The 24,170-nt window shown below is 35.8% G+C and overlaps 1 protein-coding gene across 1 annotated transcript in view; it reads right to left on the bottom strand.

The window, feature by feature from the left end:
• The window catches only part of plxdc2b (plexin domain containing 2b), a 215,615-nt gene that overhangs the window by 54,260 nt on the left and 137,185 nt on the right, over window positions 1-24,170 (bottom strand). Inside the window, exons 5-7 of the mRNA XM_015354546.2 lie at window positions 12,470-12,592; window positions 8,537-8,655; window positions 6,297-6,396 (exon numbers count right to left, since the gene is read on the bottom strand). Of these exons, the coding sequence (XP_015210032.1) occupies window positions 6,297-6,396; window positions 8,537-8,655; window positions 12,470-12,592 (342 nt within the window). The remainder of the gene's footprint in view (window positions 1-6,296; window positions 6,397-8,536; window positions 8,656-12,469; window positions 12,593-24,170) is intronic.

The following is a 24,170-nucleotide window of genomic DNA, read 5'->3' as shown; positions in this document are numbered from 1 at the left end:
TTATCATTCCTCACAGACTTGAGCTGCATGTCAAGCTGCATGGACAAAATAACAATGTAATCGGCACGATCAGGAGTGTCAACACGTACAGTATATGAATATACATACATATATGATATATATGAATAAATGTACATATATGATATGTGAAGGATATATATTAGGAGACTCAGAGACTGCATCAGAGAACATGTTAGGGCTGTGAGGATGAAAGATTTCTCCAAGAACATCGTTTCTCATTTCACCTCTGATGGCCATGATCATACTGATCTCTTCATCTGTGTTCTCAAAGTAGGGTTTCTTAACTCCTACCAGAAAGACATCAGAAACCAAAATTATCCTGAAACTTGGTTCACACTCTTCTCTCAATGACAGACTTGTTTTCTTGTACTTCTCTCTTGTCATTTTTAGGTTTCGTTTCACACCTCTCCTCACCTCTCTCGATCTCGCACCACTTGATTGGCCACTCTGCCTCTATCCTGCTCCCACCCCCTCCTCTCTCCTGGCTTTTGATTTCCCAAGCTATATTATCTTTGCTGACTGGCCTATCTTTCTTACACCCGAAGAAGGCTCCACAGCTGAAACGTTGTGTTTTCTTTCTTCTCTTTTCAGCATTGAATAAACCTATTACTTGTTCTATTGCAGCCTACGCATGCTGACACAGCTACCCACCTGAACTACTTCATTAGTATATGTAGTTAAAAGTAATACATTTTAATTTAGAGATATTCTGTTACAATTGTCACCACATTATAAAAATTATATTTATAGTCTGTTAGCAGTCAAGAGAAGAGGCATTAAATGTCTTCCCAGGCTTGAAGGAATGTCGATCATAGAACCATACAAACATAGAACATAGAAAGTGTTCTATGAGAAAGAACCAGAACTTTTAATCCTTAACATGGAAGACTAAAACTCCTCAACTCTCGAGTGAATGGATATTTCCAGAACAAATAATAAAGTATGATCCAGAGGACGCAAATGAAATGTGCATTTGAAAAGAAATTATGCACTTTTTCACAAAGGGTTGTTGGTGTCTGGAACAACCACCAGCCTTGGCGTCAAAACGGACACCTTGGCTTCTTTCAAGAATATGACTGGATGAGTGTCACGCCCTCTGCAGCCAGAGGGCGCTCCTTCTCTGTCCTGTCTCTCATTTCCGGTTCTTTGCTGTCCTTCCAGTGTTTCTCTCTCTCTGGGGCTATATATTTCCGGGTCTCTCATTCTGCCTTGGTTCAGCATTGACGTTCGGATGTCCTAAGACCCGCCTAGCACCAGGTAGGCCCATGTCCGCTACCTGAGGGCATAGGTTTCTATATGGCATTTCCTGAACAGCTGAGCCCCGGCTAACCCCCGTCTTTTCGCTCTCCTGCCATTCCACGGTTCGTCCTGTCCGACATCCGTGACAATGAGATCCTCACATCAATTTGTTACTAGAAAGCCCATGAACTAGATGGGCCAAATTGCCTCATAACTTACACTGTAGTTTATTTTCTCCTCATGCTCCTTTTTGCAGCAGGAGAAAACACTGGTAGGAAGAGACATAGTATTCTGTAAATAGGTTAAAACTGAAAGAATGAAAAACTGTGGGAATGCAAAAATGATTGTTTTCTTTAGGGATTAAGACAGAAGTGAAACAGTGTATTAACCTTATATAAAACAGTATTAGCAATTACACAATTACAGTGTGTGGGGTAGTGGTCAAGGCTCTGAACTTGTTATTGTAGGATCAGGACCTGGGTGAGGCACTGCGATTGAAGCCTTGAGTAAAGTACTTCATTTGATTGATTTAAATACCCCAGATGCATAAATGAGTGCAAATGTAAGTTATTTGACCAAATAACCAAAAAAAACAATTATATAAAGTGGGGAGGAGAACAGGTGATAGAGCAAATTTATAAATGGGGATTATTAGGTGGCCATAATTGGTAAATGCCAATGTGCAATTTGGCCTTGTTGTGATAATATCCCTAGTCTTTTTGAGAAATACCCTGGGATTTTTGATGACCACAGAGAGTAAGGACATTGGTTTTACGTCACATCCAAAGGATGGCGCTTTTTTACAGTTTTACATCTCTGTACTGAGGCATTTAGAACCCACACAGACTGCAGGGTGAGCTCTACTAGTCCCACTAATACGTCTTCCAGCAGCAACGTTAGCTTTCCCAAGAGGATTCCAATCCAGGTACCGACCAGGCTCACACCTGCTTAATCACAGTGGGCTTGCAGGGTGATGTAGCTGCTGGCATCAGAAATGCATGTATTTTTATCATCCTATATTTCTTTTAACAGTGGACATACGCTGCAAGGATCCCCTTTTGATTAATGTTTTTGCCGTTGTTAATGGCAATTATAAGAGTTGCTAGAAATTCTATGAATTTATTGCAGTTATGATTTATTAATTTAGTTTTCGTATTCTAAAACTAAGGGAAGATATACAGTATACAGTATATATTTTTATTTCTATGTTACATGGTTGCTGTCCCAAGACTGAAAGGGAGGAACAGTTCTTAACATCTAGACTGTAAAAATGCTCTTTATTTCCACTGATGGAATTTGAGAGAAATTTCATTAGTATTGTTTGGGTCATTGTACAAAACCATTCAAAAACGTTTAGCTTGTCCTTTGAAAAGTCCTTGCTGTCCTGCTGATCTGTCCATTTTCCCTTATAAAGGAAATTCAGTCTGAGAAAGCTGTGGGTTATGGTGTTGTGGAATTTCAAAAGAAGAATCAGAGAAAATGAACTGATGCAGCAATCAATATGTTATTGAGGTTCATCATAAGTATTAGGGAGCTGATCTGAATTCCTGTCAGTGTTTACACTAATGTTAGGAGTATGACATTTCAGAGAAGAAAATTTGAAAGAAAGGGACAGAATTTTTATGAGCACTATGGATGACTCAAACTAAATTCCAAGGTTATGTTGTTTTTTTCAATTGCTCTAGGGAGAGGGTTACAGAATTTCAAGTCTCTGCTATGTACTCTCTTTTTTCCTGCCCTAGAAACCTCCTTTAAGCCTATGCATGTTTGTATTACTCAAATTATTACCTTTCAGCAACCATATTTAAACAAATACAGAAAAGTGTATATATATAATATATGCAGCATAAAATGTTTATGAAAAGCAAATTCTTTCCAATGTACCCACAGATGAGGTTATCAGAAATTATTATTTTCCAAATTATTTTCTGCTTAATTATCTAAAAAAAAATTAATAACATTTGAAATAGGCACCAGAGGCTTCAAACATGAATATGAACATGTTTCTGCACTACATTAATATTGTCTTATCTACCACACTTAAATATGAATTTCACTCTGTGTAAAAACAATTTTCACAAGGCTAGTCATTAAAAGAAACGTTAACCATTTCATATTTGGCATGGATAAGAAGATGATTCCCATAAACAAATATGTGTAGATACATAATTAAATATGTTTTGTGAAATCCAAATATTTAACTTCTACTTGCTGTAATTAGTAACTGTCAATACTAATAATGGGTTGCCTAAAACAAAAATAACTTATAGTTCCAAAATAAATGCGAACAATAGCTTCCAATACCAGAAACTGCAAGGTGGAGAAGATAAGATACTCTCTTTTTCGTCTGTATCTCTTAATCTACAAATTAATGCAAGTCTCTACATTTAAAATTTAAATCACACTACTCTGAGCACTTTTAATATTTCACCAAGTCATTTTTGAACAGCATTATGTAGAAGAAAAAATGTAAATGTTATAGAACAGCCTGTTGTCTTGAAACAGGAATAAAATTCAATAAAAAAGTGGAGTTTGTTCAATTTGTACTTTCTTAACTTTTTTCTTCCTTTTGGGACTACAAAATAAATTCAATCCAGTTAACCTTAAAAAATTCCATGCTGCAGGTTGGTGATTTGGGACACACTGCATTGGAATGGGTCCAAGGGGAGAGGAAAGCACACAGAATGAATGCACAGCCCATAGTAAGATGTATCATTTTTAAAGCTTCAATTCATTTCCAGTGGTGTCCAAAGAAAATCTTTTCCCCTGAAACTAGTCACATCTTATAGCTCAGCCCACTGAGAAAATGTTACAGTACTTGATAAAAATCCTTGTAACTGTTTGAAGAGTGCAAAGCTCCACAGAAAACAGGTCTAACAATACATTCCCCAACTGCACAATGAAGAGCAGTACCATTATTTGATACGTCTGTGGCAAGAGAAATTAGAATTGAATGCCTTACTTAAACTGTGGCACCACAGTATATCCACAATTTGCAGCTTGTGTGCTCACTAAACTTCACACATACCCTGTCATATAACCCCTGATCTAATAACCCTAATCAAACTGTTCCTGTGAAATATAGATTGTATTTTAAGGCTTTTCTGCTTACATATACAGTAGGAAGGAGAGAGTGCAATAATGGGTTAGATCCTGATTACCTTTGGAACTTGCTAGGGGAGTTTAGTCTAACGTATAGTGGCAATGCTTATTAATAAGACAGAATTAAGTGTTGCTATGCTTTTCCCAGTGAGGCCCATCTCTCTCATCTCTGTGGTCCAAACCTTTTACTTGTTTCTTTGCAGCCTATGCATGCTGAGGCAGCTACCCACCTGAACTACTTCAATTTATATTGTATGTCAATAAAACTGGAACATGTTTCTAGAACCTGAATAATGCTATCAATTTTGACTTTCAAAAGAGGCATGAGAACAAAACATGTGAGAAAATATACTCCTGTTAAATAACACACACAAGCAAATTCAATTAAAAGGATCTTAAGTTTGCACTTAAAAGAATCTGCAGTTTCAGCATTCCCAATACTGTCTGTAATGGAGTTCCACTAGCACAAAGCACAACAACTCCAGCATTCTCCAGCCCCAGCCGCCTGAAGTTGAAATCTTCACTTTGCCAAATCAAGAAGCAATTAGGAAAATATGAAATATCTATCCACTGAGGACTTAATATATTCTTTCTATAGCCCATAAACACACATTACTGTACGATGTGGATGTACTAAATATACATGATTGACTTGAGCCAGCAGTTCATACCTGAATGTTCTCTTTATAGTATATTCGACGACATGCTACCAGGAAGCCCAGCCCATTGCTCTCCCCCTCCCTTTTTACTGCAACAAGAGGAATGCTGAACTCCCACTGGCTCTTAAGTCAATCGGGTCCAGTGTCGAACCCCAAATCAGTCATTATTCTTCACTATAGAGAAACTATACAGTGTCCATCAGGGCTCTGTTCTAGCTGGAGTTTTTTTAGTATCAATATGTTAGTTACCAATGTGCTAAAAACTCCCTAGATATGACAACAGCTTTCATTTCTAAGATGCCCAAATTTATGTTCATATGACCCCTAGCTTTACTCAAGCATTCACACCGCTTAGATAATGTTATAATGTTATAATTTGACATGATCAAATTTATGCTGACTATCTCTCCTCATGAACTTTGCAAATGTATTTGATAATTGATGGTCCTGGAATTAGTCCAGGTTATGTATCAGGTCAGGTATCTTAAAGTTGCCGAAGCTCATTTTTGCAGTGCTGTGACGGTCTATTTTGTTCTTCTTTTTAACACTGTATCTGAACACATCTCTCCCAGTCTGATGCAGAAAAATGAATACATGTTTTTCCAAGCAAGGTTATTTGAAAGCAATGCATGCTGATGCAGACCATCTAAAATGCATGAGAATAAAATCAACCATTTTAAATTCCTAATACCTTCTCCCTGTGGATTTAGATTAAAATTCAAAATACTGCTGCTTGAATGGTTTTAAGGGCTTGAATGATTTGGCTCTTGTCTACATACAGTACCATAATCGTGAATTCACTGAACTGATAACACCTTATCTAGTACACCTAGTTTCCACTCTGCAAGGTTTTTGCAAGTGTCAGATCTTTCAAGCCAATCAGCACTTTTAAAACCTGTCTTATAAGTCACTTTCATACTTAAAAACTTTTAATTATTTTCATCTTACTGCATTAATTTATACATATCTTTTTTGTTTGATTGCTTTACTATAAAGCTTTGGTGTAAAGTCCCCAAAAAGTTGAGGTACTTAAAGTAAAGAGTATTATTAAAACAGTGTACCTAAGTGTTGTAAATTTTAAACACAATAACATTTTTATTAATAGAATAATAATAATTTAGGTTAGTAGGATGTACCATGACAATCACAATATCTGCATAAATGTAAAAATTAAAAAGCTTGTTTTAGAACTTAATTGTGGAAATCTGATGATAGAGCAGAGTGAAAGATCCATATAAAATTATATTTTAAGAGTTGGAAGCATTTTCTACTTACTGGGTATTTGCTGGATCCTGTGGACAACCACAAATGCATCTGAAAGTCCCACTTTGACAGGGTGATTTACCGAGCTTATCTGTGTTACCATAACTGGAATCTGAGAGAGAACATAATGAGAGCATAAAGAGACCCATCTAGTTAAGAACTGGATTAATACATAAACAAAACGGATGCTTTCCAAGACTGGAAATTACAATGGTATGACTTCCTGAAACACATACAGTATGGTACAGCATTATTAGTACATAAGTTAAACATGCCTCCAGTTGAAAGTTGTTTTCAGGGGTATCAGACAGTAGTGGTTAGGGCTCTGGAGACTCAGCTGGAGAGTTGATGGGGAACTGGGATCAAGTCCCCACTGTAGACACTAACATATTCTTGGCTTTTTACCTTGATGTTTCCAGCTCACCCAGCATTGCTCAGGATAAGCCTGAAATAGACAGCTTATTCTTGTTCGGGGTAATGTCAAGTTTGCTTAACCCTACAGAGACCACAGTTAGCTCTGACCTTTCATTCTATCCAGTGCTCTTAGACATTTCCACTGAATTTAATCATATGTTGTATTTTTAGGGTGTGCAGTAGTAATAGTGTTTCTTGCCAGAGTTGGCATAGATCTTTTCACCATGTATAACTCTCAAGTATATATTTTCATTAATACTTTTATTACAAAAACAGAGTTTACATTTAATTAATAATTGCTTTTCCTCTAATCTTACATTGGCTTTTTGGAAAAAAATAATTTATAGGTGAATTCAGCCTTTAAGCTCCCAATATTGCACATTTAGAGGTTTTATCACTACCATGCTATTTTCAACTGCTTTTGAACTAAAAAATCATAACCTATCTATATGTTATCAATATACTATAACATAGTATAGTGGTTATTCAACCAGTAGTCTGCAGCAGTTGTCTAGATCAAATTCAAAGAACAAGGTGCATTGAACAGCACTACTGTATGTTTACAACCATTGCTCAAAGTTTAAACAAATGATTGATTTATATTTATCTTTTGAAATGTCACTATTTCCACATTTTACTACAATTCAGTGCATAAAAAAGACAATTACTGTAGTAAAGGTTTAGTAAATAAGTGAAAAATTGTTTAAGGTTATTCATTTGAGTGGTTTTTAATTTTAATTTTATTGTTTAATAGTTTGTTCTTGTGAACAAATTTCAGTACTCCTATTTTACTTCGAATTTGTTTAAATAAGGGAAGGATCTAAAATCTAACGGGGCATCAGCATTCCTTAGAGCTACCTAAAATACATTAAATCTCTTTGGAAAGACTTTGACAATTAGTTTTCAGTGAGACACCTGCAGAGGAATATTAAAAAATTCCTTTCATGCACTACAGATTAAAGATTGAACCAGTGTCAGTATGTCAAGGTCACACATGACACTAGTTAACCCCACTAGTTCTTTAAATTTTAAATATTAAAAAATGTATATCCTTACTGTTGCAGCAACAGATCTTAAAACTTAAAATGTGGCAAATCTTTAAGAATGAGTATATAAAACAAGATATTTTTAGAAGTAACCTGAAACAGAGAAATCTAAATAGTAATGTAGCAAAATACTGGTTAAAAGCTATGTAAAACTGGTGAACCGTACTAAGGGAAAAAGTACTATTTTTAGCTGCTTCCTTTGACTACATATACACACAAACTCAGTTTTCAAAGTCAAAAGTCAGTATTGTTTCCTATAGCTTTGTGATTAGACAACGCACCAGTTAATTTTGATGCACATAATTCACTGCAGACCTGACGAAGGTTCCACAGCCAAAACATTATGTTTCTTTTCTTCTCTTTTCAGCATGGAATAAACCTTTACTTGTTCCTTTATATCTAATATAGTTATATGCTATTGTAAGAAACATAATGCAAATTATAATGAATGCATTCTGGATTTTAAAAATAATAAAAAATGCATTAGATTTTGTATTATTCCCTCTGCAGCGTGCATTTCCCAATTCATTGCAAGTCTTTAAAAACGTATTAAAATTTGTCTCCATGGTGATCATATTTAACACAGTCTGCTCACAAAGGAACTGAAAAAGTCCTTTTCACATATGGTTTATTTGAGAATGAATTAATTCAAAACTTCAACTCCCTCACCAATATAAAAATCTAAAGTTTTTTAGTGCCCCTACATGACTGCACACAATCACAAGCATGCCAGCCCAAGACCAAGTGGACTCAGAAGAGGGAAGGACACCACATATAAGCCATAATACTCACCTCCTTGTAAGCGAAAACTATGCGCCCATCACTGTGCAGTGTAGCCTGGAAAGTAAAACTTCCCAAACTGTAGTTGTCTTGTAGATGAACATGGTCCCACTGAACCACCAGAGCCGTGCCTTGAAACAGAAGGAAAACTGATTAGAACAACAAATGAATCTATAACAGAACAGCAGTACTAAGAAAGTTTTGCAAACTGAGAAAGAGAATATTTTAATATTATATTTTTATAATCATACAAATATAACAATAAAATATTTAATCTTTGGCCCAAACCAGTACACACAGAGGGTCGACTGTATCAAAGCTGTGAGGAACCTTTCTTGCCATTTTCCTTGAGTATAACTGCAACTTATAAGCAACCCCTAACCGAGAGTCTATCTGACTTGCAGGTAAGCGCTGAACCTGAATACTCAGTTTGTTGCCGATTCCAGCCACTTAAACATCCACTCTAATTGACTTACCAAACCAACAGACTGAACTAACCAGAAGACTCCTCCTGAGTTTTTACCCCATTTAAAGAGAAACTTAAGAAGAAAAATTATCTGTTGGCCACACCTACAGTAGTTTCTTTTCAAAGCTTAACCTGACAATAACATCCCAGAAGGACAGCCTCTCTGTTACAGGATAAAATAACAAAACAAACTTCTGTTTCTGCTCAGACTGTAAGCAATCAGTGATAGTTCAACATTCTATCTGCAGTAATCAGTTGTACTTTATGAAGAGATGCAAATACTGATGTAAAAAATAAACAAGATGGGTTGAGAAGAAAGGTTCACGTTAAAATTAATATTTTTTTTCTCATTCATATTGAATTCTGTTTTGATGGATGGAAGGACAGTGAGATACACAAATTAATGAAAGATATGAACAATTCAAAAACATTATTATGACCATGCCTTTTCTGTTGCTGCTCCTTTATTTGGAATGCCTTTCTTCTTTATCTTTGAAAGGGAAATTATTTGAATCTCTTGAAATCTAAGCTCAAAACTTACCTTTTTACCAGGATCTATGTCTAACCACCCTACTTTCTCTTCTATATGTTCCTGTATACATTTTTCTTTTACTTTTTGTTGTACTCTTCTGTGTTTTTCCTTATCACTATGTACAGCGTCCTTGGGTTTGGAAAGGTAAAATTAAATAAAAGCTCTCATTCTTATTAAGAAAAAAAATCAGAATGTAATAAAATATGGCACCTTAGAAAGTTCAGTTCAGAATTAAGAGAGCTCACTTCAAGAAGACAGATTAAGATAAAAATGCTTCCAATACAGAAATGCCAAGGTGATCTGATTGTGAACCTAAATGAGAATAATACAAAATAATTCACTGGAAAGTATAAAAGTACATAAATCATAGTGTAATGCAAATAAATGTGATAATGTTATGTATGTTGGGGAGAAATCCCCCAAAACAACTGGGTCTTGCTGTGTTACAACCTGTGGTGTGAGGTGTACATACAGTATGTATTAAAACTCAGGAAAAGAGATTCAGCTAAAACAGTGCTGATCACATATTCTAATTATAGTATGTAATCAGGGGTTCACATAATTCTAAAGTGTTAGTGTTACTTCTACAGATTTGCATACTATATTAAAGAGTTATGAGAGAACATCCTATACTGTATATCACACATATCTTGTGTCACAGTGGATCACAGCTAAACTGGGTGATGTATGTACTGTAGCATCTTGGGCATTTAAAACAGTACCATGAATTGCAAGCATCTTCTTTGATAAGAATCATTCTAAGAAACAATATAGAATGAAACCTTTTCATGCGCAATATCAGTCTTCAAATATGAGCTGAAGTACATAATGTAAAAGGCAGAAGGATGTTAATAAAACCCATTGAGAGTTGTATAGTGTTCTGATCAAAACGTGGGTTCATGTTTTGCAAATTCCTTAGTGATTGGACATCTGTATTATAACTGCCTATCAAGTATTTCAACAGTATGTGCAAAGTTCATTGCCAAAGCTCAACTATGTTAACTTCAAATATCTGTAGCTACTTAAAATGTATTGAGTTCACAGAGAATTCCAAGAACTGCATTCTCTTTTGGGTCTTTCCTCACTCCCAGTCTCTCAGTCAAAATTAATGTATTTATTGACCTTATTTTTCAGCTGCTTAATTTACATGCTAAATCACTTTGATATGACCATTTCAGGGAAGGAAAAGGAGAATACATTGGATAAGTTGTATGTCTATTACATGTGTAAAATAATCATATTGGAGGCACTGCCATACTGTTATTTTTATTTTATTTTAATTAGAATCACCCAACAACTACTAGCTCAGTGAAAGAATCATTCTTCACTCATATCATTGATATACTATATGAAGAGAAATGCACACCTCACCAGTCGTTCAGCATTCACAGAAAAAGGAAAGCATGTTGGACTGCTACTATAATTATCAGTTCCCCTTTGAATATTCAGCAGCTGTCTGTTTAGGAATGAAAAGATAACTTTCAGGGGACTTATAAAAGATGAATAAGCATTCATCTCTATCCCACTCCCTAGCTTTTATTCACTGGTGTTATGGCACAACTCCCAATAAAAACTGTATGTTTATTTCCGTTCACTTATTAGAACTATGTAGGTGAGTGTAGGGGAATATTTAATCTTGATAGCAGGTTTGTGACCGGTCAATATTGTGTATGTTCTTTGTTCAAGTTCTTCATAGACAAGCATTTGTTAGGTGATTGGTGCTTGTACCATCAGTGGGTGGTTTGTTAATAGCACCACACCTTCAAACTCTCGTGAGAAAAACCCACAAAATGAACTGACATCAATTCAGATAGAAAATCACTTGCCTGTAACTCAAGAACACGGGGCACGGACCTTTTCAAGGTTTACTCAGTGTAATTTATACTGTCACGACCAGGAAGTAAACCTACATGAGAGTATCATTCCCATTGCAAAGTGTCTGTAAATGTTAAGAGAAAAATCCAGTAAGACAGCTTTACTGTGTAAACAGGCCCAGCCAAGAGGGTAAGAAGGGCTCATAAATCAGGTCACACTGCATTTACTGGAGAGCTGAGTACGGGCTGGATCAGCAGTAGGTCCTGAAACATTAAAGCCAAAGGAACATAGTAACCATATCCAAATGCCAGCTGAACATCAAATATAGTTCGAATTAATGACAAATACAGGGTGAATTACTGTAGGAAACTGGCCTCATTGTGCAACATCAGCCTCTGTCTGTGAAAAATTCAAGAACACTAATACTGTATGATGTACTGTAATGGGCACTGATGAATACATATTAAACACTAATGAAAAACAGTAAAATGATTTGTTACCAAATTAATAAGTAAAAAAGTCAAGTACTGAAACATTATCAATAACATATCAGGATAACTGGTTGGACTTTTGACAACTGCTACTATAAAAAAGGAGAAGAAATTGAGGTGTAGAGACTGTAAGTGCAGAAAATATATTGTCTGTTGTGAATCCTAAATGACCCATATAGAACACATTGTAGTAAGATTCACGTTTAAAAAATTCTGCACCTAATATTTTAGCATCAGATTCTGCACCTAATACTGTATTTTAGAATGGATCAGTATATTTTAGCATCAGATTTTGAATGGATGCTTTATTCATTGTACTGTAGCTCAGTCAGTGTTCCAAAACATTTGAAAATGAAGTGCTGTTAGAATATTGCGATTCTGGCTATCACCATGAAGTGTGTTAAGTTTTTGTGATTGTGTCTAACCTGAGAGTTACACAAGATAAGAATAAACTGTGCCTTATCATATCATATCTAGTTTTATCTGCTATATTAATTTACAAATACGGCACTATATTTTATTTTGTCTTTCAGAAGGAAACCCTTATCCTTACAAATACGCATCATTCCCCATTTTCTGCATATGCAGTATATTTTAAAGAGAATGGATATAGTTCAGTAATCTAACTAGTATCATCTTACCATTGTCAAAATAAATAACAGTGGAATTCCTGGAGACGCTTGGGTCAAAGTTTGCCATCAGTGGAGCAATGTACTGGGTGGCTGTCAGCATTCTGTGGACCACGTCGCCTGTGTAGATGAAACCTGAAACAGACAGAGCAACAAATGAACCTGTGGCTTTCAATCCCAATGAATTAGCCACAACATCCACAACTAACAGTACAGGGAAACTCATCATCAGCCGTACAAGCCACATAGTCCATCAGTTTTTGGACAATGTTTCATACAGCAAGTCTCTACATTGCACATCTGTATTTTTGTCATTCAATAATGTGTCAAAACCAGCTGATAAAGGAGATTCCAGGACACATGACACTCATAGTCTTTCATCTTCAGTCACTTGTTTTAAACAATTTATCACTTTGGTAAAGTTGAGGTCAGAGAACTGCTGAACACTGAGGTGGAAAAGAGGTGTCAATGAAGAGAATATGACCTCAAATGTAATAGTCATAGTCAGTAGTAATGTCACCCTGCAACTCAAAACTGGCAACCCACCGAACCACAGCAGGTGTGAGCCTGGTCAGTACCTGGACTGGAAACCTCCAGGGAAAGCTATGGTTGCTGCTGGAAGGAGGGTTAGTGGGGCCAGTAGGGGGCGCTCACCCTATGGTCTGTAAGGGTCCTGATGCCTCAGTGTAATGAAGGGGACACTATATTCTGTTAAAAAAAAGGCACTGTCTTTCAGATGAGACATAAAGCAGAGATCCTGACTCTCTGTGGTCATAAAAAAATCCCAGGGCATTTCTCGAAAAGAGCAGGGATGTTACTCTTTTCAAGAGTGTCATGACAATATAGCAAAAAAAAAACTACTGCTAAACTGGCAATTAAAACGCTCAACTGAGTCTGTCAAAAGCACTGAAGACCCCCACAGCAGAGAAGCGTGCATTGGGCTTGGTGTTTATTTGGACTCTAGAGATTGGTTCCCCCCTAAATTATATGTAAAGCGCTTTAGGATCCTCTGGGATTAAAATATACAAGTATATCATTTACTCTATATAAAGTAAATGTGTGTTTTCATCAGCCTATAAACTGCTATGCTTCCAGGTTAAAAAAATAATTCAAACCATTGCATTTCACTGTCAGTAGCAAGACAATACAATGCCCTATAGCAACTACTGCCATCCTCTCATGTTTTAACCTTCTGTACTTTTTTTATTCTTTCAAACATAGATGGATGCTGGAAGCATGACTTCATAATGAATAAAAGGATACAAAAGAAATCTGCCTTCTTTTCAAATTGAATTGATTATACTTTTGTGGGGAAGGAAAATGGCCTTTTTGCTAAAAATGTCCAAGCTTAAAAGGGTATATTGCGAAGTTGCTGATTTTGCACGGCATTGCTCCCCGCTAATAATAAAATTAGGGTCAGAAATGGAATTAATAAACTGATTTCTGAGGGAGCTTCCACAAAGACTTGGCGAGCAATTGCTTACAGCTTTCTGTGCCCCAGTTTAATGCTATTGTAGTGATTCAACTGCAGGATCTATACTTTTCCAGCCTGAATGCTCCAGGATCCCATTTCCTCAATCACTTAATCTTTTTCAGCAAAATGTGGCTTTGCAGTAACTGTTTCCATTGTATAGAAAAGCCAAAGACAAATGGTTACAGCCTATCCAACTGATTACTGTACTATTTAAAAAGTTTGAAAAATAAACATGACTTAAGATTCTGGAATCAAGCAGGCACATGTCAATAAATTAACTAACAAAACTACTGTTTGCAATTATTAAATTAAACGTGGATATTCATGGATATATTTACATATATTTACTATATTTACATAGAGAGACAGAGGAGACACATGGACCATATTAAAGCAAATGTAAAACTGAATGTTAAGTGTTTAAAAAAACACTTTTTGTACAACAAAAACAAAACAAGTAGAAACAATGTTTCTCCTCTCAGCGCAGTGGAATGAAATACATAATTTCACAGAAAATTAAATATGTATTCTTCAGTTGGTAATAAATAAGTATACCATACACTACTGTTCAAGTAAAACAGTTTTCTAGGCCATACTGTTTAAGCTGCACCCACATCAACATCTGTTGTAAACAAAGGAGCAGTCAGTTTTCTAGACTGTAATCAGGACAGCACCCTGAGTCTCTGTAAGAGGTATGAAGTTTTTTTTTTCTCTAGCAAATATAATAAATGTAATTCTTGAGAATGTCAAGATGTTAAGATTTTTCTATTTTTGTAAACATTTACAATAAAAGAGAATGTTTGAATCACAGAATTTCCAGATTTGACGGGACAGGCACTAAGGCATACAATATACAATACTAAGTTAAGCAACATTATATTAACTTAAACCTTATACATTATGTCAATGCCAAGTTTATATTGTACACAGTGCTGAAAAAAAATGGAAAAATATACATATATAATATGATGTTTTTAATCTAAATCTATGTTTTTTCTTAAAACTGAATTTATGTTTGTTTTTTGTTGTCCATTATTAAACTGCACTTAAGCTGCGTGAATAGATATAGAGTGGTTTGACAACTTCTTTAACTCTGACTATAAGCTTATTCCACCACATTAAGTGGGCTAAGTGGTAATAGAATGAGATGCTCAGTGTTATTCATTTTCTGCTACAAGAATGGATAAAAGTCAAATCTAGTAAAGTCGAGGCAGAAGCGAGGTGGGAAAACTATATCTGAAAAGACTGTGAGGGCAAAATGAATATTCAGTCTTATATTTCATGACAAATAACAAAGTATATAGTAAAATTCCTTCCTATAGGTTTATTTATATTTTTTATCATAAATGTAGAATCATAAATAAAGGCTTTAAATCATAAGTCCAGGATGTATCCTGCCTTGTGCAGTTGGTTGCTTGGATAGGCTCCCACTTCCCCACAACCTGATGAAGCTGTTAGAAAATGGATGGCTGGAGCTTTATTCCACAAATGTTTGTTTGTTTGTTTTTTTCACAAATCTGCAGCTATATACTTTAACAACTGTGTGTGTTCAACCATAGAACTTCTACCTGTCATTTGACACACTTATTAACTCAGCATGATTTTAAGACTCCTTAAGACATTGGTATTCCATAAAAGACCATGTAATTTTTTTCTGATTATGCGATAATGATAGCCTAGCATTCTTTCTGTTCTGATTACTCCATTTAATAATGAATGAGACAGGAACAATTAAGCAATCAATACATGCTTTTCCTTAACTTTGATCTCTACTGTCATAAAAAGATATTTATGACATCATGAATTATTTTAACACATTTTGAAGCCATAATAGTTCCGCTGCTGTGCACAATATAAAGTAAGATATCACCCCTTTACTCCTAGAGGGTGCTCTACTTCTGTCCTGTTCCTAGATCCCTGTGATTATTCATGTCTTTCCGGTGTGTCTCCTCTGCTCCTGGCTCAGCTTTGAGGGTATGGATGTCCTGAGACCCGCCTAGCACCAGGTCGCTCCTGTCCATGGCCTGAGGCCATAGGTTTCTTACTGACATCGTCTGACCCCCTGAGCCTGGGCTAACACCCGTGTTGCCCATTTTACCGCTACGCATAGGGTCTTTACTGCTCTCCTTGTCATTCCACGGCTTGCCCTTCCGACATCCTTGACAGTAAGACTTATAAGTAAAACACCAAACTCTTCTTCTGAAGCATTTCCAACCAAGATTCTCTGATGGTGCCATAAGCTGAAAAATGCTAAATATTAGGAATTAATTAATGCTAAAATATTACAAATGTTTTACTACTCACTACTACTACCACCTCCAATTAACTTCTCATGTTACTTTCTAGTTTCTGCTTTGAAAGCCATACTGAAAAGGTACTGTAGCAAAGCAAAAATAAATCTGCCTTTTCTTTCTTAAAATTTATTTTTTTGTATTTTATAGGCAACGAAAGCCAAATGCACCTGAGTATTTTCAAATTTGAAAAATGTTTAATGTGCCAATTAGAGAAATTAAGACATTTATTATTCTATTTTCCCCTACATTCATGTCACCATTTGGACAACTGCATGTATTAAAAGCAAGCTGATAAATATGTGACTACCTAAATTACTGTTTTATTAGACTGCGGTTATGGCAGAAATTGTTGTCAACAGATTCTCTAATACAAGTACCATGCACAAACCTTGCTATGTATTTTTTTAAATGCCTTCTTACTGTACATACAGTAAATAATCAAACCACATACCAGTGTTACATGAACTGATGCATTTAACTTAAAATGTTCACTGGATATGAATATGTTCATATGAATATGGTTACACAAGAAAATATCAAATATCTCCACAAATACTGTGGCAAGGGTTTTACAGAACTTGCTTAAACTAAGAAAATACAGTGTTTCTAAGACAGGAGCTAACTACAAATGAGCTACTCCACTACACTGGCAGAATGACTTATGACTTATGTATTTGCTCAGAGATTTATGATTTTGGAACATAAATTGAAATTCAAGCAATTACCAATTGCATAATCCATGAATTCTAAATTCATTACAGCTTAGTGGAAGACAATCAATATCACAACAGAAAACTAATCTTTAAAAGGAATAATATAACAGAGTTTTAGAAATAAATAATGCATTTTAAAATTCCCTAGAATAGTATCACTTTAAATATAGACCCTTTGCATTTTTTTTTCTTAAATCTGATATATTGGTAGTCACAAATGAGCACAGTTAAAATTAATTTACATGACGCAATTATTGGATTTCTGGAAGCTTGTAAGGAAGGAGATGGAGCAGCAATATTTCAATTAGGAAAAAAAAGTCTTTCATGAAACGGCTTTCATTTTCTTACTGCATGATAACATAAATCACAAACTCCTTCGGAATGCCATGCCGTTATTAAGTTCCTATTAACTTAGATAAGCTATTATTTTGAATAACTTCAAGATCTTTAAATTAATTATCACCAACTACTAATTAAGTGTAACTGGCTGGCACTTCTATACAATGCAGCTTACATTTTTACCCATTTATACGACTGGGTATTTTACTAAAACAATTCTGATGAAGCCATACCTTGCTCAAAGGTACAGCAGTGTCTCACCTGTGATTTGAACCCACAGCTTTCTAGTTACGTGTTGAGATCTTCTTTAACAAAAATACATAGGTGTTAGAAAGTGTTATAAGATTTTGGAACAGGCAATTACATTATCAAACTATTTGAGATAATTATTCTGCATAGTGCATGTGCACCTATGAGCTTTTATTTAGAATGTCTTTTATATATTCATCAATCCATCCATCTACTTGATCCAATACAGGGTCATGGGAAAGCTGGAGCCTGTCCCTGGCAAACAATGGGTGAAAGGCAGGGTACACCATGGTTGGGACACCAGTCCATCACAGAGCACACACACACAAAAACAGACACAGACATGTCCAGCCAATTTTACCAGGAGCCAATTTACCAATGAGTTTTTGGACTGTGGAAGGACCCAAGTGAACACAGAGAAAAGCATGCAAGCTCCACACAGATAGCACCCCAGGTCTGGAATTGAAATCAGGGCCCCAGAGCCACAAGGCAGCAATTTTAACCACTTCGCCACTGCGCCAACCTAGTATATGATTTTTTCTTTTACATAAACATACAAACAGATCTTAAAGAGAATGTTTGTTTAAAGAGAATGTGGGTTTCTTAAAAGGGAATTTGATACTCCTTTTTGTTTAGGTTAGGCCTTAATCATTAAAACTCAGAGCGATTAATGGGTTTCATAACGACTCATTTGTGTGTACAGTTGTGTGGTACAAATAAATTGGCATTTAAAACTGTAAGCTTTACTTTCACCATGTCTGAATGGAAAGCAAGGAGAATGGTAAAAGGATCATACTAGACTAATAGGCAGAGAGCAGCAGACAAAATAGGCAGACAGAAAATGTGGTAATGAAACTCACAGGATCATGCTACTATTACCGTACTGCCTGTCCTTTATCTTTCATCTGATTTTCAGAACAGATATCTGAGACCTTCAGATCTATGCTGTGTCCCTATAGAACAGTGTGGAAATGCATCTCTTACACATTCTGCTCAGTTCAGGCTGCTACAGCCAGACAGCTCAACTGCATCTCAACTGTTAGACCTTCCAAATACCTCCCAGGAGCTGTACAACTAAACATGACAATATACAGAAGTCTCAAAAGACTTAACAACAATGAAATACTCTAATTTGGCAGCCTGCCAACTAATGATTGACATTGGGGTCTAAAATAGAATTTATCGCAAACTGTCCACACAATAGTGATCAGCTGCAATGTGAAGAATTTAATTATGGGTTACTGAGGTTATTGATTAATTTTAGAAAAACAACCATTTGAATGTTAATTTGCAGCAAATTACATGTCTAAAGACTTCCCTTTTATACTTCAAATGTTCATTACAATCAAATCACATTAAAATACTTCATTAAACCATTCTACTTTAAGATTTCCACCATTCCCTGACACCTGTAAGCCAATTGCTTTTTTGCCCATTCATGCAAGAATTGTACTGTTGTATAGTATGACTCTCTTCTATAGTGACATATCAATCAACAGCAGCCAACAGAAGTATTAAGTGTTAAGGGCATGAGAGTCTTGCTCAGTCCTGGCCTGCATTTGGCAATAGAAGCTCTTCATTGTTCCTATGAGACAGTCCTATTCATTTCCCTCAGGTTGTTTCAGGATTCTTCCACTAGCTTAAATACAATGGCAGAGAAAATGCAGCATTAATTAAAGAAGAGCCGCCACTGATTTAATTGGCTTAATTATTGGCCCTCTTTTGCTATGAAAAGAAAGAATTGATTTTAGTTTTAGTTGTGAAATAGAGTACAGATCCATTATAAATGTGCTTATGTTTATAAAAATCCTTAATATCATATTCATAGCTTTCACTTGAGTCTCACATGCAAATGTAGTAATTACTTTTACTCTGCTTCGATGTGGGGATCAATGCACCTGTTCTGATGCCAAAGAGGAAGGGTGTGGACCATTGACAAAGCTCACACTGTGTCGTAACTATCCACTGTGATGTACAAACCTTTGCTAACAAGCACCTTAATTCCACTGTAACTCAATTAAATCCAAACTGAGCTGAAATCACCTTCAATTAAATTTGACTTTTTCGATTAAACTATAACCTGATGTGGATTTGTGGTATGATTCCTTTAGTTTTGAAGTATAGCACCTCTCAAGGGGAAATAAATGCCTGAATTGTTTGAAATTGTGCATCACCTGAGACTGCCAAACAAAACAAGAAATAACAATTGTCATGTTTTATCCAAACAAACTTTTTAACATTATCAGCATAAGATTCATATTGAATGTGAGTCTTTGGATTAACAGCCTTTTATTCCTGGAGCAGAATGGTGAACATTCCCAGAACACCTTGGGAGAGGCTGAGGAGAACCTACTATTATTGTTTCTGGAATGCATGACAGCCTTCAGCAATACCATTATTGAGCCATATACTGTATATGTTTGTGTTTCATTAAATGCGCCTTGTGTGTCTGCACAAGTTAGCATCTTTTCCCTGCGACTTAAAGACATTCCAGTTTTTAAACTTGAGGGGGTGATTTCCAAATTGACAGTACCCCTGTGTGTTATCCCAGACAATGGGGAAGTTTTTATGTACAGTATGTATGTGCAAACAGCACTCTGAGGACAGCTCAATAGAATCAGTTTTCCAACCAAAAGCCCAAAGCCAAAGGAAATGAATGTATGAATTCCATTTACAATTCCAATTTCACATTGGAACCTGGAATTTGCATGAAAATGTAGATAAGCCTGTCCTGTGACAGCTTTCTGATTAGAAAAAATATGACTCAGATCACAATGTCAAAATGTCTCTGTGGGTTTTCAGCCACGATCTGTAAGTGCACATATTAGGTAGTACTGGGTTACTAGTAAACCCCTGGGTTGAGTGTACAGTATATATATTCAAGGTCAGGTAACTATTTAGTATAAATATTTTTAATTTCTAACTCCATGTCACCCCATCAGCATTTGACAACTTAGACATGTTGTCTTAGACATTAACTTAAACATTTTTTAGAAGACCAGACATGGAACTTTCACAATTCACAGTTGTATTACCACAGGATAACATGATTAAAGTAATTGAAGGGATTAAACTTTAAATCACTTTCAGAGCATGCAAATTCTCCCCTCATGTCCATGATCTCTGACCACAGAAACTGCATGTTACGCCCTCTACACCTAGAGGGCGCTCCTTCTCTGTCCTGATCCTAGATTCCCTGTGCTTTTCTTGTCCTTCTGGTGTGTCTTTATGTGGGTCTATACATTTCCGGGTCACCCTTTCCTCCTCACTCAGCATTGAGGGTTCGGATGTCTTGAGACCCGCCGAGCACCAGGTCGTCTCCTCCGCGGCCTGAGGGCATAGGTTCGTACCCGACATCGTCTGACCTCCTGAGCCTGGGCTAACCTCCATGTTACCCCTTTTGCCGTTATGCATAGAGTCTTTAGATAGATAAGACTTTATTGATCCGGAAGGGAAATTGATGAGAATTATTATTGATTAGAATTGATTGTTCTCCTTGCAGTGAATCCTTATAATAGTTCAAGTTCATTTGTCATTCCAGCCATACAGTATACAAGTATACAGAGGAACGAAATATCTTTCTCCAGGTCTACAGTGTGAATACAGACAAGGGACTGCCAAACAAATGCTATAGACAATGTAGACATTGACATTTCTGACAGGGTACAGGGTACATAAAGTGCAATGTGCATAGTGCAATTTACTTTACAGGATTGTGCAAAGAACTAAGTTTCCAGATTTGGAGTAGGTTGAGGAGTCTGACAGCATGAAATTACTAGAATAACAGCATATTATAAAATATTTTAGGAGTTATAAATACTTATATAACTTAACAAAACTCGCTTGTTCAAAATATTGTTTTTTGTTTTAATTTGAAACATGCAAGTTAAAAGGAGCATTTTAAACCTTTTCCAAAAAACGACAGCAAGAGAGAGAGAGCAAGAATTTGATGCAGAAAATGTTTATGAAGAAGGGGAATACTTTTGTGTACCTCATTTTTTATTTTATCATGCACCACTTCGAGCAATATACTACATTGCAAATATATATTGATATTCCTAAATTAATATTGTTAATAACATTTTGAAACATTATTATGCTTAAGTTATTTTTATTTTGAGCTACCAAAAATTTCCCTTTAGTTACATGATTCCATATTAATATTCAAAATTATGTGGATTTAAAGAAGTAGTGCAACAGATTTAATGAAGCTACTGTTTCACTTACATCTAACACACCAGAAGTGCCACCTATTGATCTTCTTTGGGCAGTGAAAAGCTAAATTCGGCAAAACCAAATCATACAGCGGCACTTTGCTTACTGCAGACACGCGTTTTGACGTGCTTTCCGAATGGCTGCATCTGTACAGTATATACAGTAAATCAAACAGTAACAGAATTAACAAAACTGATGCAATTTAATTTTTCGCATTCAAGGAACAAGTGATTAACAAAAGTAGTTTACCCTGCAATTTGACTTGAACCAATGAATGAAAGAAGTGAAGTGAAATGCTGAATTACACAATCTGCCAGCTGCTGATAACTCCTCCTCACATTGCCTGCAACCTCAGTATACCTTAGAGTGACCAAGGTGCCTTATCACAGAAAAGCACCTCTGCCGATTTTCTGCATCACCGCTACAGCAACTGGAAGGTTTATATCCACTCGATTAAGGTGCTTGCAGAATCTGTAGATGTGTGCTCTCAGACTTAGCTGCTAAGTGAAGGCAAATGAGAAGGATGCAGCATTCCATCCTCCTATTAACTACATTAAGTATTGCACTTAATATTCCATGCTTTTTAAATGGACCCCATTTCATGGTGCCACATAAGGTCTCGATGGTACCTTATCTTGCATATCAATAAGAGTTCTGACACACCAACTTATTTAATGTATGAAAGTGGAGTCTTGTGATTTGTCCTGTGTAAAAGTACAGTACAATCCAATATTCCCCTATTGCAAAGAGCTTTCACATACAGTATGTGTCATTGTGAGTGTATTCCATACAAACTGTGAAAGGCAATGAACAAAGTTTGAATGTAATTGCTATAGCTGAGACAAAGATTTAAATTTTATGTCATTATCTTAAGACACTGTACTGACCTTTTGTTCATGCTCCTTTTTTACTAAATGTGTTTGAAAGAAAAATAGATTTTTTAATTGGGCAAGAACACTCAGAGTGTATAATGTCTAGTCTGTTAGCCAAAGACTATTCCACAGAAATTACAAATAAGGCTTTCTAAGACAGAAAAGTCTCACCAACTTTTATTTAAATATTTTAAATATAACTGTAATTACCAAATGTTTCAGATAACAATTATAAAGCTATCTAAACACCAGATAATTACAGTATGCTAATGTCTGTGTTAATGTATTCATGATTTCTATTTTGCATTACATTTACTTCTATTATACCAACAGCGAGAGTCTTTTGTTGGCAATACTGTATATCATAGTAATCTCACATCTTATACTTATGGTTATAAACTAGGGCTACTGGGCTTGTTGTTTCTCCCTATTTTGCTCTTCTCCCTTATAAACTGATTGGAAGGAGCAATCATGAGGCTTAACTAGTAAAGGCACTCACTGTGACTCTTTTACATCTCCTGTTCAAGGCTGGTTATGACACTTCAATAATGATCCCCCAAGTGGCCGTGCACGACTCACTCTGTGCCCATTTCGCTGAATGTGTTTGAGGTACCCCGCAAGGGCAACCTGTGAGCTTGTCAGTTAGGGGAGTATCACTTTTCCAAATAGGGTCATTCTTCTGTATGCCATTGTGATGCTTGCACTGTGTAAAACAGCTCAGGCAATTACATGTTTCAGTGCTAGACATGTACTGAGTCTTCCTTCCCCTGTGCTAATGCAAAGACTCTAAATAGGGGCAGTATTAAGTGAAGAGTAGTCAGCAACTACACATTTTAGAAAAAAACAAAACAACTGAAGACATTAGGTACAACTGAAAAAATGGTTTTAGTGGAATTAAACATATTTCTGTTTTTTACATATTAAAAATTAAACTGTATTACAAAAAGGGCAAAACATTACCTGCCATAACTAGGTTTCACCTTGACATGTCTAGTTTTAGGTAATCGTGGGTAACTAGCAGCTGGGATTTGAAAGTACTTGCAAACAGAAACATTAACATTTAATTGAGAACAAGCCTAAAAGTTTGTGAATTTTTATGTTGCACTATTAAGATTACATCATGCTTCTATAATAAATAATAAGGTAAGGTAAATAATAAGAATAAATATATATATTTTTTAAATCTATAGCTTCAATAGGCAGTACCTTTAACATTTTAATTCTTCTCGGTATGAAGAAACTTATGGTTGATTGCACCCATTAAAAAATGCTGTTTTATATGTTTTCATTTTAAAATGTTCTCTGTATCTTCTGCTTGAACATTGTGAGCACAGTGATTTAAAAATCAGCTTGTTCACATGTACACTTTTTCTGCTGGTAAATTGCCCTTGGGGCTGACATACCTTAAGTGAATGAAGTTATTGGAGCAAATCCTGCAGTAAATCTCAGCCCAGAACATCTCTGTTCTCGATGCAGGGCAATTTCTTTGTACAGGGGCAGTTATTATAATAAGCAACCAGTTATTCTTGACAACAACTGCTTTTTATGTTAAAGTAA

The sequence above is a fragment of the Lepisosteus oculatus genome, chromosome 6 (genome assembly GCF_040954835.1).
Source record: "Lepisosteus oculatus isolate fLepOcu1 chromosome 6, fLepOcu1.hap2, whole genome shotgun sequence".
In the NCBI taxonomy this organism is placed as follows: domain Eukaryota; kingdom Metazoa; phylum Chordata; class Actinopteri; order Semionotiformes; family Lepisosteidae; genus Lepisosteus; species Lepisosteus oculatus.
Note: the sequence above shows the minus strand (reverse complement) of the source record. Positions and strands in the feature narration are given on the sequence as shown.